The sequence below is a fragment of the Taudactylus pleione genome, unplaced genomic scaffold (assembly GCF_031769625.1).
Source record: "Taudactylus pleione unplaced genomic scaffold, aTauple2 ptg000485l, whole genome shotgun sequence".
Taxonomy (NCBI): Eukaryota; Metazoa; Chordata; class Amphibia; order Anura; family Myobatrachidae; genus Taudactylus; species Taudactylus pleione.
Genome location: NW_028284887.1, coordinates 2,117,047 through 2,131,661, shown reverse-complemented (window position 1 = coordinate 2,131,661; position 14,615 = coordinate 2,117,047). Strand labels below are relative to the sequence as shown.

Genomic DNA, 14,615 nt, shown 5'->3' with positions numbered 1-14,615 from the left:
TGGCTTAGTAAATAGACACCTATATCTCGAGCTAGTCATTTACTACAAATGTTCCTTCCTTAATATGTACTTTTGTGTCTGCACCTGCTCTGCTTCATCACAGTTCTATCTAATGACGGAGGTGGGAAGCAGCCACTATTATTGTACATTCTTGGTTCTTTGAAAAAAGCAATTTGCCCTGCAACACACTGTAGCAAAATCAAAAATACTTAAATCCTACATGATAATAGAGATTCAGAGGTATTAGTTACATACATTTGCAAATATATGAATAAGCGCCAGGCCAACCGTCAAGGCTCCTCTATACTGGCGTCCCTAACATTAAGGGGTTCACGTCCGAGAAGCTAGGCACCCTAAAAAATTCCAGCCAAGGACCATCCCCAGGGCATCACACGAAAAGGGAAAAAAGGTGATAGTGAAGTGTAAAGGATAGATGTGTAAAGATAAATCAATAAGTGTTAATGAAATGTGAAAGAATTAAATTGACATAAATAATATACAAACAATTAGAGAAGTGATAAAAATATTCTATGTGAATTAAGTGGTGATGCCATGAGAAAGGTCCAGCCAGAACAACCCCGGGGGCCCCACTCCCAAACGCTCACCCCAAAATAATTATTGCTACATAATAGTAGCACCCACTCTGGGTCATATAATTGCAAATTGGTGTACTGCATGATAACAGCACATGTATGAGCTGAGAGCTAACTTACCTTGGAGGTACCCCAAAAAACCTCCACATGGCACTATAAGGACCAGCACCTCCTCCTAATGCTGACTTCCTTCATGCCTCTCCAAACTGCAAACAAAAAATATGGTAGTTGCTGAAATCAGCTTAATGACATACCACAGGTGCTTGTAAAGGGTGGGGTTTACACTGAGCACAGAAAAAGAGAGATTTGCCCTCCAGCACACTGTAGCAAAATCAAAAATACTTAAATTCTACTTGATAATAGAGATTGAGGTATTAGTTACATACATTTGCAAATATATGAATAAGCGCCAGGCCAATCGTCAAGGCTCCTCTATACTGGCGTCCCTAACATTAAGCGGTTCACGTCCGAGAAGCAAGGCACCCCAAAAAAATTCCAAACAAGGGCCATACCCAGGGCATCACACGAAAAGGGGAAAAAATTATTGGTTCTTTGTCAGTGGCCTGGATCAGTGGAACGGCAGTGTGGAGTAGTGAAGTGCATACCACCCTCTGATACAGACAGGGCATGGGTATAATAGGGAAGGAACACCTTCATACCGCGTGATATTTAATGCAACAGGCATCCATGGAATATTTTTATTGGTGAATGTTTCACATTCGTTTTCTCCTGATGGATTTGCCCTGTTTCGCCACTGTGCTGACGCATGTACAATTTGAGCCATTAGGTGATTTCGATTCCGGCCAATATGGATTCTCATGATTAATTTTTGTGCGACATACAGTGTTGGAATAATGAGAATAAGTTGTATATTAAACCAGAGTAATGATTAGCCAAAACTAAATTAAATTACAGCTATTTTATCTAATTTACTATTAAGATATACTTAAGTATAAATTGTTGTGTTACATCCGGCCTGATATTGGGATGCTGGACGTGAATCTCTGACCTAGACAAATGGTTATAAGACACCAATATAGTGTTACCTGAGGAAGAAGGTAGGTACAGTGTAAACGTTGTGCACAAGGCTTTTACCCTCGGCCTTACTGGATAAAGTTTTGGTGATACAACCTGAAGCTGTTCCTGTATTTTTTTTCCAGGGGTTTATTTATGATGGGTGCAGGGTGTGCGATGTACATGGGCCCCTGGGTCCAGGGGGGCCTGCACCGCACACCCTGCACCCATATTACACTTAACACTCCGGAGTCTCATGTTGGCACCAGAATCAGTGTTGTAAAAAAAGCCTGCGGCCACTTTCCCGGCGTTCTGCGCATGCGCAGTATGGAAAACACAAGGAAAGTGGCCAACGCAGCCATTTTTCCCGGTGACCTGCGCATGCGCTGTAGACTCTGGGCACACTGTAGTGCCCAGAGTCTTATCAGTGCGGCACTGCACTGCGCTCTGCTTTGCCGTTCGCCGGACTGAGAGGAGGGGCCCGTGACTGAGACTGCACCTGAGCCCCCTCCTCTCTTGAAACGCCCCTGTTTATTTCCTATATGGTGCTCTCCATTTGGAAGCCTATAAACAGCAATACTGCTATAACTTGCTTTGCAGACATGCTGACACTTTATAATACTTGGGTGAAATCCACGATATTTTGGAAAAAATATATAATAAACGTTTCATTAGTAAATAATGCATTAAGTTGATTGTATTGAGTTTTATTAAATATTTTTACATAATGTCTCTTGTATGTTACGTTTATAACTTGTATTGATGGAATGGATCCATTGGTGCGACGTCTTGTACACCATTATCTACTTGATAGCAGGCACTGTTCTAACATAACCCATTATTCTCCCCTTTCCAGGGAGTGGAGCTGTCAGGTTTATCTGCTGCCATCAGCCACTTCCTGAACGCCTTCCTCAGCTCCTTCCCCAACTCTGTGGCTCACCTTCCTGCTGATGAGCTGGTCTCCAAGAAAAAGAACAAGAAGCGTAAGAATCGGAACCTCAGCAGCTCTGACAACACGGCCTGGGCCAGCGTCACCCCACAGGAGTTATGGAAAAACATCTGTTCCGAAGCCAAAGCCTACTATGACTTTAGTCTTGAGTGGTGAGTGAGCAAGCTCTGTTCAGCCAACCCAATTACAGGGTGTGATCTTTTCTGTATACCTGTCCCGACTCTGAACTTACACATTGCAAATCCATCGGTGATCAGCACTGAAGATAATGCCCCAATTGTAGTCTACCGCCGATACAAATACACAACATTGCTGTATAGTAACCATTGGAATGCTCTGCACCAACTGTGTTTTAGATTAAGTTATCCGAAAGCAAATTACATGGGGTTGTGACGCAGTTGGGAGCCACAGTCAGACAATCGGGGACCGTAAGTGAGTGTGAAAGGTGCAGGACATAGGCCAACTCAATACTGCAGAGTGAAAGTACAGCTGATCAGTGAGGGTGTGCTGCATGTAAGAGCAGGAAGTATTTGCCCTACTGTTGCAGCACAAGATGATTTAGTTGGCTCGGCTGCAAGTTCTGCTCTCGGGCAAACTTTGCACCGAACGCCAAATCGGCCTCTTAATACTCTGCAGTTTTTTTCCATTTAGTAAAAGATTTGTGGTCGCGCACTTTCTATTACTATGTAGATCTCAGTTATCCTTATTGCGAATCTCATTTGCATTCTGTTCATCATGCAGCAAATTGAGCACTGCACAAATAGGATGCTTGGGCCTATGTATCAGCCACCAGTTTGGATTAATATTCTGCATCCAAACAAAGGCAACAAATATAGATCTCAGACTATTTATGGTGCTTTCACCTAGTCCTTGTGTTTTTTGTGTTCTCAATGGTCCTTTGTGCAGACATAGTTGGGATTACTAAATTGTAAAGGAGAATGGCTATTTTTATTAAAGCTGAAGAGAATTGTATAACATTTGCATTATGGAAATCCTGTGTCCTCTTTTTTTTTTTTTTTTTTTTTTTGTAGTGAAAATGTGGACCAGACTGTGGAGATGTACAACCTCCAGAAAATCAGCCTTCTCCGAGAAATCTGTATCAAAGTTGGCATTCAGGTAAGTGCCACCCACACCATACAGCGGTGTCCTGCAGTTTTGTACATCACAAATCCATATGGCAGAATTGTTCATACTCTAGGGGGTAAATTTATTTAAGTGAGAGCTTTTAGAGGTGGAGATGTTGCCCATAGCAACCAATCAGATTCTAGCTATTATCTTTTAGAAGGTGCTAGTTAAATGTTAAGTAGAATCTGATTGGATGCTATGGGCAACATCTCCACTTCTAAAACTAAAAACTCTCACTTTACAGCTACAATACCATGGGGTGTATTTACTAAAGTGCAGATGTTCCTGCTTGGTCTAGCACTAGTTCTAACTGCAAATTGACGCTAGACACTTCCATGTGTAATTAGATTGAACACAGCAATATTTCTCTACAGCTGAGCAGTATATTGCCAATCGGACCCAAGCAAGAACCAGCAAATCTAGTACGTGGGTTAGCACTGGTTCATGTAGGCTTGTGGCACATTACGGGCATGCCTTGTTTCCCCTGTGTCTGGTCACAAAAGGATACCTATGACCACCACTGCAGCAACACAGAATGTGTGAATTCATATTGCATTGTAATTACAACCTTATACACATGATCTATATCCAGTCAGTATGTCAGGACTGCGTCATATGGAAGATGTGTCAAAATCCCTTGTGAGCAAACACTAGCAGACTCGCAACAGCCAGTTCCTAAAGGGAAAAGGCTGGAATTTAGAGAAACCCACATTTTGTTGACCAAGATCTTGTTCCCTCCTTTCTGTGTATTGATAATATCGCGTTGCCACGTCTCGTAATCTGTTTGCCAGAGCTGTAGCAGTGCTATATTCACGGTGCTTGTTTATAAGTGAACATTTTGCAGATTGTGAACAGGTTCATGATCTTTTATCATCGCCATGAATCCATGTGCCTTGCTTAGCACAGCCAAGTTGCACTTCTGCACATGGCCGCTTGCACTAGTCCCTGCAGTGAGCAATGCACGACACAGTATTCTCACCCTAGTGACTGGTATAGCACTTTCTTTTAAAAGGATTCGAACCACTAGTCAAGATCCTATAATTGTGCAAATTCATAATGTTGTAGTGTATATAATAATACAATTCCTTTGCCCTCAGGTACTGCTGAAAGAGTACAACTTTGATAGCAGGCACAAACCAACCTTTACTGAGGAAGACATATTGAATATTTTCCCCGTGGTGAAACATGTCAATCCCAAAGCGTCTGATGCTTTCCATTTCTTCCAGAGTGGGCAGGCTAAAGTACAGCAAGGTGGGTCATTCCAATGGGATTATTTCTCTTACTCTGGGGTGTGAATTACATTGGGTATCTGCTAACAACCGCTCTAAGCCATATGCATTCCAAGCGGGAAGGAACCTTTTACAGCAACCCTAATGATACTGCTGTCATTCTGTATAACTTGCTTGGATCATCTTTTCATGTATAAATAGGTGCCTCGTATTTAGGTTGAAGTTCCTATAATTTCCATTTGTGTCTCGCTCTAGGATTTCTTAAAGAAGGATGTGAACTAATCAACGAAGCTTTAAATTTGTTTAATAACGTGTATGGCGCCATGCACGTAGAGATCTGCGCGTGCCTACGACTTCTCGCCCGACTCAACTACATCATGGGCGACTACTCAGAAGTAAGTGGCCGCCCCTGGCGCATGCTTACTGTAGCAGATTGTTGCTTCCTCCGTGCCACTGTTGTGTAAAGGCCCCCATACATCAGAGATTGATTGCAGCAATCATGCAGTTTGCATTCGATTGTGTATAAAAATCTTTCCCTTTTTCAATCGATTACAGAATTGCCACAATCGATTGAAAAAGGGTAAGATTTTTATACACAATTGTTTGCAAATTGCACGATTGCTGCAATCAATCTCTGATGTATGGGGGCCTTTAGAGACAAGCTGTTCATATTATGGTACTTTTTCCTGGGAAGTTTAGCAACTTTTTCCTGTGAACCAGTTTTCAGAAATCTCCCAAATACGAGAGCTGATTGAAAAGTAATGAGACTGATTATTTTTATTCAGAATCCGATTACTCCACAGGATCTGAACATTTTATTTTATTTTTTTTCAAAGTAGTGTCCTTCACATTCAATACAATTTTTGCAGCGTTGCAACAACAATTCAGATACTGACTGTGACATCACTTTTAGTATTGTAGCTGTGGCATTTTTCACTTCATCTTCTGTTGAGAATTTCCTTCAGCGCAATTGTTTTTTCAGGGTTGGGATTGCCCAGAAATCACAGGGCGCGAAGTACAGGATTTATGGAGGGTGTTCCAGTGCTGTCCCATTAATTTCAGTCAGTGCTGTCAATGCAACAGCAGCAACATGTGGGCGAGCATTGTCTTGGAGCAAAAACCACTTTCGTCAGCAAATGTGGTCTTTTTTTTTCCTCATGGCTCCACGCAAATGGGTTTTCAGGACGTTTGCATAGTAGTCACCATTAAATGTCGACCCACGGGGAACCCAGTCCTGTAGGATCATACCGTGCGCATCAAAGAACAGCAGAAGAATGACTTTACATGCCAAAGGAATCACACAGAATTATGAACGAAGATCTTCCACTTGCTGTGACCAAACAAAAAAGACTAGGGCAGTCCAACCGCAGGTTCAGACACATCGATGTATGAGCTTCGAAATTACCAGTATAGCGTTGCCACATCTACCTATGGGACAGAAAAACAGAGGCCGTCTCAATACTTGTTTAATCAGCTCTCGTAACTCGCTACATGGTTCTGCAATCTCAGTAGATACCCAAGATGTATATCTGCGATCTATCCCTGGGTGTCGGTGTAAGACCATGGCTGACCGCATCAATAGTAATGGCTTAAAGTGGCTATTAGAGTCTGCAGGCTCACAATATATTTTCACTGAATATCGATTACCCACAAATTCATGGTCGCTAACAATCCCTGCGCAGTGATTACCGTGTGCGGAAATTGGCATAAAGCACTTAATGACATATAGACCTGTGCTCCCTGACTGGGAAATCCAATTCTAATAATGATTATTTTTAAATCTATAGAAGTATAATTTAGACAGAAGCCAGAACTAATTTTGTAAACCATTGCTCGGTTTTCTGTTGGAAGTATTCTTGTTGTGTTTTTTTTGTTTTTTGTTTTTTTATTGTCGTTGTCTACAATTTAATATGATATGAAGTATAAATAATATGAAATTGGTCATACGTATAAAAGTCTTGTTTATACTATATTCAGTACAGTAGTGTTCCAAAGATGACATTTGTAATGGAAAACATGGGATAGATTGCTGTGCCTGTAGGTATATTGGAGGTGACGGGTCTTCTGAAATTCTATGCTTACTAGTAGCAGAAGTGTTTTACTGTGTGTCTGCTTGTAGCTCTGATTGTTAAATGGCGTGCTTGTTTTGTTCTATGCAAGGCATTAAACAATCAGCAGAAAGCCGTTCTGATGAGCGAGAGAATATTGAGCATTGAACACCCCAGCACCATCCAGGAATACGTAAGTGTACCCCAAACTCTTGGGACTTGTGTTGTAACTCTCCATCATATCTGCATTCTTAGTCCTAGTGCGCTGTCTCACTTGTGTGTTTGTTTCAGATGCATCTAGCTCTGTACTGTTTTGCCAATAACCAGCTCTCCACTGCATTAAATCTGCTGTACCGAGCTCGCTATCTCATACTGCTTCTGTTTGGAGAAGGACATCCGGAGATGGCACTACTGGATGTAAGTATGTTCTACAGTACCCCAGACTACTGAAATACTACAAATGTATTGACATGATGATGTCGGTGTCGCTGTCTTTTTTTTTTTTTTTTTTTTGGAAGGGGGGGGGGGTGGATACTCCTTAGACTAGGTACACACTTAGAGATTTTTTATACGATATGCCCGATTCTGACGAATCGGAACGACAAATCGTACCCACTACATGAAGCCCAACCTGACAGTGCAGCTGCCCCATGCAGCAGGATACAGCAGGGGCAGGCATATCAGGCGGTCGGGCACCCGGAACGTCTACTGTGTACCTGCCGCCCGATGTGTCGGCCCGTCGGCAGGGGGGTTGCCGGTCACATGGCTAGGTACACACGTCATTTAGTGTGTAACCAACTTTACTCCAAATTATTGCTCCTTCCAGCACTAAGGTCAGGTACCCAGTGGCACTGTATTTATTACCACAAATACATGTATGATATGCCTTTGTTAAAAGCGGTTTTAATAGTTTTTGGGGGTCCTAGGATAAATGCATGGATATCATAAGAAGAGTTTGGAAAACACAAATCCACAACACCAGTTAAAATTCAGGTGGGCATGATGGCACTGGGAATGGTTCTGTTGTCAGGATTGTTTTCTTGCATTGTACCAGCGTTATAAATGCTTGTAAAATGCATGAAATAAACGTCCGTTATTGTGCAGAGCTACAAATACATGTAATAAGGTATATAACCCAGTAATTATTGTGAAATCGTCATGACAGGACTCAGTCGTGTAACATTGTTGTGCTGGTGTAACCAAGTTTGTACCTTCTGTATCTTATAGAGCAACATTGGCTTAGTGCTTCATGGTGTAATGGAGTATGAGCTCTCCCTCCGCTTCCTGGAGAATGCGCTTACCATCAACTCCAAATATCACGGAGCCAAGTCGCTCAAGGTCGCACTCAGGTGATTAGAGATTTATTCCACGTGCATAGAGATGGTCTTAGAAGGATGCAGTCTTATGTTATAATAAAGAATTGCTTAGTTTGGACATTTGAGGTGTTTTAAAACAAACAAGAATCTGCAAATCCTGAAATGTTTATTTTGCTGTAAATGGAACTTGTGATGTGTAAGTTGAATACAAACAGAACATAAAATGAATTATTGCTGTGGTTCAGTTTGGAAAATGATTAACAGAAAAAAAAGGATTTGAGGGAAGTTCCGATACATGCCAGGCGCTGTACATCACTTCCATGACCCGCACACCGCGCAATCCCCTACATTACCAATGCAGGAAAATCGGCATTGTAGTGGGTACCGTGTATGGCAAATCTGTGTAGCTGGGCATTACAGTGATGCATGGCGGCACATTGAGGCTAATTAAATTGACCCTTTTGTCTGAGCTCACTGGTGCTGTTACCACTATAGGGAGTACTAGCATTGCAAAGTTTCTTCTCAAGCTATGATTTTGTATGCTGTCACCCTTATTCACCAAGTAGTTCTAATAGGAACAAATTAATTATAAATAAGTAAAGTCCATGGAGCAGTATCTTGAAATGTAACACCGCATTCACTCCTAATTGGAATGCCTCCTTTGTATTGGTTGATCCATAGCCTGTAAATGATTCTATAAGGACACAGCTGTAAGCTACAATGTTAGGAGGAAGATTCTTCACTGACAGAGCAGAGACAGACTGGCTTAATGCCATACAGGGTGCTTTGCTTAAATGTACCGTATGGTCTGCTAGAGTCATACAGAAGGGCAGGGCCTGCTATAGCACAGTAGATCAAATGGCTGAATGCTTTTTGGCCGCTCAGATACCGTAGAATATTATTGAAAAGATTTCGACTAGGTGGTGATTCTTGGGGAAGTTACTATATTACAATATTTGTTTATTAATAGTCATTAATAAAGCGCACACATTCTGCAGCGCATTACAGATAATTTCAGTTATTTACATCAGTCCCTGCCCTGGTGGTGCTTGCATTCACTACCACATGTACATACAGCTATTCAATAAGGCACAGGTTCTCAAACTCTCTCCTCAGGACCCCAAACGGTGCATGTTTTCCAGGTGTCTTCATAGAATCACAAGTGAAATTATTAGCTCCACCTGTGGATCTTTTAAAATGCATCTGCTGGGTGACCTGGAAAACATTTCAGGTTTGGGGTCCTGAGGACCGAGTTTGAGAACCACTGCAATAAGGTAAAGTTTTTGCCAGACTACCAGTATGTTTTTGGATTGTGCGAGGAAACCAGAGTACCCGGACGAAAGCCACACAAACATGGAGAGAGTATACAATATCCAAACTCCACACAGATAGGGCCTTGGTGGGAAATGAGCTCTGAGCTGAGGGTCACTAATGCTAACCACTACACCTACTGTGTTGCCTGTATTTGAGAAAAGAGCGCGTTCCACCGCTTTTTTTATTTCTTTTTTATTTTTTTAAGGTAATATTACATTTCTAAACGCATCTTTTACATCTTTGCATTTTGATAGATATTTTTGCTTTGTTTTTATGTCTGGCAGTCACCATCTTGTAGCACGTGTGTATGAGACTAAAGGGGAGTTTCGCTCTGCCTTACAGCACGAGAAAGAAGGATACACCATATACAAGAACCAGGTGAGCTATTGTCAGTCTGCTATTTTCAATTTCTGGGCAAGTCATGACTTGTTATAGCCCATATAACTCTAGTGTTCCTGTTATTGGTGTGTGACTGTCATGTTTTCCTTATAGCCTACGTACAGTATTTTGCGCATTAGTTTGTTCATCATTTCTACAGTGACAATTATTGTCCGTTATACATTCGATTTTTTATTTTTTTTTTATTTATAACTAATGTATTTCACTGACCATCTGTGTTGGGGCATTTTGCATTTCTATTGTTCTATGTATGAAACTGAAAACTGTTGTGTACGCCCAGAATCTGAGAATGCACCCTGCTAGGCATTTGCGGGGGCCTTGGGGCAGAGTGGTGCCGTCCCCAGGGCCCTGCACGATGGCACTACTCGCACACTCCTGCTTATGGTTCTGTCTGAGAGTTATCTTGTTAGGAGAACTGCTGCACGCATAGTATATAAATGTGTGTGGGTGTTTATCATCCTTCATCCAGCTGGGGGAGCAGCATGAGAAGACCAAAGAAAGCTCTGACTACTTGAAGTACCTGACCCAGCAGGCTGTAGCTCTACAGCGCACAATGAATGAGATTTACAAGAATGGGTCCAGTGCCAACATAATGCCATTGAAGGTATGCACCTTGGAACTTCCCGAATAAAGTCACCAGTCTTTCCATTTCCATTTAAATTGTTTATTTTGTTTTTTGAAAGAAGAGGATTATTTTTTTTTGTTGTTTAAACTTTCATTACCCTAACCTGACCTTGCTTATATCACTGCTGCTATGTGCTCCTGTAATCCATAGTAACATCCCTCTCCCATGTCACCAGTTTACTGTTCTATTCTTCAACCCCTGGGTGATATATATCTTTTTATCTATTTTCAGTTCACGGCTCCCAGCATGGCCAGTGTCCTGGATCAGCTCAATATCATTAATGGAATCTTGTTCATCCCACTCAGGTGACCTTTTCATTGATGTGTACAGTATTATCGTTCATGAAAATCAATGTGCTGCGCAGACAGATATTGCACTGCACATCTCATACAGTGCACGGGGAGGGCTATACACCCACAGCAGTGGAAATGAAATGGTACTTCTGTATATAAAATGCATTAATGTCAAAGCAGTGTCACTAATAAGATGTAGTGTCTGTCTGTTATCGCTTCTCATGTTGTCATATTTCTGCTCTTTTTTGGGGCTGACCTGTCCACAATTATATCTGACTTTATCCAAACTGATGTCACATGTACCCTTTACCACAAGGCTTTGTCTGCAACCTATTGTATTATAAAAGGGGGGCTTTTGAGATTGGATAAAAGGATTATAGGGAATGGCAAGATCAGCCAGCATAATGGAGAAACAATACTATGTTATACAGCCAAGATTTAGGCAAAATAGGGCTATTGGGCTGAAATAACGGTGCAGCCCCCAATATGGTAAATGCTGGAACAGCAGCTCTGCGGTGCTGTAGGGCTGTAAATTACAGCCATGTATAGCGTGATGGCAACTAAACGTGATAAGAGATGCTGTGTATAATATGCTGAGCCATATCTTCTCAAAAGTACACACCGCTAGTAGATGCGTTGCCTAGAACAACGTGGGGCTGAGCCAGCCCTGCTGGCAGGTACATGAAGTCATGGGTGCCGAGAGAGAGGGTATACGGATTGCCTGGGCTTATATATAAGGTTCAGTATGATCTGGTTGCAAGCTCACAATTAGAACAGGTACTAGTCTACTATGCTAAGCTATATATGCAAGTGTGTGTATATCTGATCTCCTCTTCTCCTGCAATGGCATAGAACATGAGGGTATCATCCAATTGCTCCATGAATGCATATATGTCCATGGCAACCATTTTATATTTCTCTCCAAGCATGGCATAGCTTAGTGTTGTACATAGATGCTGTTTTCTGTCAGTGGCTATATTTCTGACATTCATCTTGTTGTTATAGTCAAAAAGACCTGGAGAATCTGAAAGCCGAGGTGCAGCGTCGTCAACAGCTACAAGAAGCCATCACAGGAGCTGAGAATCAGGAGATTGAAGACAAAGGAACTAAAGCATCAGAAGAAGCTGAAAAGATCACATGTACAAATGAGACTTCTGAGACACAAAGCTCTGCTTAGCTCTTTCTTCTGGTGTTTGGACTGAACCTTTTTGGAAACTTTAACCCCTCAGTAGGGTTTTCACCAAGGCCTGTAGGTTAACTAAGCGTCTCTTGGCGATAATATTGCACAGGTACAAATGCAAATAATACACAATGCAAAGAACTAATCATGAAACAATCAATGAGCTTGTGTCTGCTGCACTGAGGCTCCGTGTCCCTAAGAAGCTGTTGTGTGCATGAGAATCGGGCTTCATCCTGCCTAATACTGGGACTTCAATGTGCGTGTAAGTTGTTGGGTGTGTATGTCATGGGAAATCTATTTCTGCATTTTGTGTTTGTACCTTTATAGGGAACCGTTCTGCTTAGAGGTGACTGAATATTTCTCAGGTCATTTAGTAATGCGGACTGTGACAGATTTTGGGAGAGAGAGTCCACGAGGAAAATTAGAAGCCCGATCTCCTAAATTCCGAGCCATGATGCAGCTCGCGGCCACAGCAGACTTAAGCCATACACTAAGTGGAAAACGAATGAAAACATAATTCCATAATGCATTTGGGTGAAAATAGACGTGGACAATGTACTCTGTGGGACTTCCATTTTTGTTTTGTTTTATTTAGGAGAGAGCACATGGTAACCCATTTGCTCTTCAGCTTTCTTTTATTTTTTTATTAAGAAATATTAGGTTTTATGTTTTTTCTTTTTTTTGTTTTGTTGGTTTTTTTTAGGTCTTTTTGTGTGTATGGTGGTACAATGACATGCGTGAATATGCACAACTGTTTCTTCAGTGTGCTTCAAAGACTATATAGAGCCACAATATATATCCTTCTCCACAAGCTACGGGAAGTACCCCTTCTATTCTCTTGTCACCCGCAAGCTTAGTGCCTGAATGTATAAACAAACACTGGTCACTACACAGTATTGTGGTATAAAGTCCAAAGCTTGCGGATATATAATATCTTGTTGGCCCACTACAGCATTTACTTGCTGCAACCCCCTTCATGAATAAGGCTCCGTCCTGAGAGAATTTTTCTTTCTTGTTTTGTTTTTTTTCACCAGAATCTCGCCACGTGCCACCACTATTTCCAAGCGGCAACATATTGCAAAAAGGTTTTGTACCAGCTACAAACTATTAGATCAGTGACTTGTTTTGATAAAACACCCAGAGTGTGGACCATTTTATTGTGATCTGATGTAAAATGCCATGATCAAAAATACACCAGTAGGCCACAAATTTGTCACCTAAATAACGATACATTGCTTTTGTTCTGACTATAAAGTTGTGTCCAATTTTCTTTGTTATTAAAACAGCAGTTGATTGTAAAGAGCATTTTCACTCCTTAACTGCCTTAACCCCCCAGCGTTCTGCAGATTTGTTCTCTCCCGTTAGTGTGAAGTAACCATGTGGTCTTGGGCCGCTCTGTCCTTTAAGAAAATGTCTTTTAGCTGATGTGGGCATAATACGGTGGGTCTGGCGTTCTCAAACAGTTCATTATACACCCTGAAAGTTTTTTGGGTTATACAAGTAACTTACAAAGGTAAGAGGTTTCTAAAACAAAAAGGAGTATCTGCGGCTCTCTAGTATGTTGCTAGCTGATTATAGCTCAGTCTTGCTAAGCATCATGGGAGATGGTCCTGGGATTACAGTAGTGATCCCGGGTTCTCCATCTTGTAATCTGATTGTATCTACACCATTATTATTATTTTTTTTAAATGACCCTACAGAGTTCTAAAAGTCAAATTTTTTTTTTTCCTTCTCTATGAACTCAAGATTATTATAGCGCTTGGGTTGTACAAGTTTCCTGTATTTTATATTGTTTTTGGATCAAGTTCTTAAAACCCCTCTTAACCTTGTAGTATTTTCAAATGAGTCTAGAAGACATAAAGTATAACCTGACTCTGACCTCCTGGGCCTAAACTGGCACGCGTCTTACGATATGTGATTTTTGGCACCAGTTGGTCAGGGGTAGATCTCTTTGGGAGGGCATCCAGTTTAGCATATCCAGTGACTACTGCTCATCGCCAATGCCTCTTTTGTAATTGTTCAAATGCTGCTCTGTACTGTCTCATGATAAATGTATTTTTGGAAAGAAACTTCACTTAATGAAACCATAATAAGTAAAAGCACTGTTGTCATTTGTCCTAAACAACATGTTCTTTAAATTTGCAAATTTTAGCCTTTAATAAATTGACAATAATGCATCTTCACGTGGTGCTTTTCTTTACTCAATTGTGAGGGCTTTGACGACTTGTCTGATCACTTTCTTAAAATTCACATTATTTCATGTCTCTAGTTAAAAAACAAAAGTTGTATATTCGCTTGCTCTAGAGGAATTTTTTAAATTGTGTGTGTGTATGTATATATGTGTGTATGTATGTGTGTGTGTGTGTGTGTGTGTGTGTGTGTATATATATATATATATGTTTTTTTTTTTTTTATTAAAAATTAAATGATTTACATTTTTGAAGCTCAAGTTCTTTTCTTTTAATTCCTACGGACTGTTCATTACAGAACCTGCCATCTCCTCCTTGCAGCAATAGATCTTGCTGTACAA

The 14,615-nt window shown here is 41.1% G+C and overlaps 1 protein-coding gene across 2 annotated transcripts in view; it reads left to right on the top strand.

Annotated features, from left to right (window-relative positions):
- CLUH (CLUH binding protein of NUMT mRNA) overlaps positions 1 to 14,268 on the top strand; it is a 59,475-nt gene extending 45,207 nt beyond the window's left edge. For both annotated transcript variants that reach the window (XM_088449469.1, XM_088449470.1), the window contains exons 16-26: positions 2,464 to 2,708; positions 3,588 to 3,672; positions 4,779 to 4,932; positions 5,166 to 5,305; positions 7,071 to 7,151; positions 7,250 to 7,375; positions 8,186 to 8,307; positions 9,873 to 9,966; positions 10,457 to 10,591; positions 10,844 to 10,917; positions 11,911 to 14,268. In XM_088449469.1, coding sequence (XP_088305595.1) covers positions 2,464 to 2,708; positions 3,588 to 3,672; positions 4,779 to 4,932; positions 5,166 to 5,305; positions 7,071 to 7,151; positions 7,250 to 7,375; positions 8,186 to 8,307; positions 9,873 to 9,966; positions 10,457 to 10,591; positions 10,844 to 10,917; positions 11,911 to 12,082 — 1,428 coding nt within the window. In that variant the 3' untranslated portion in view covers positions 12,083 to 14,268. The remainder of the gene's footprint in view (positions 1 to 2,463; positions 2,709 to 3,587; positions 3,673 to 4,778; positions 4,933 to 5,165; positions 5,306 to 7,070; positions 7,152 to 7,249; positions 7,376 to 8,185; positions 8,308 to 9,872; positions 9,967 to 10,456; positions 10,592 to 10,843; positions 10,918 to 11,910) is intronic.
- Positions 14,269 to 14,615: the final 347 nt, after the last annotated feature.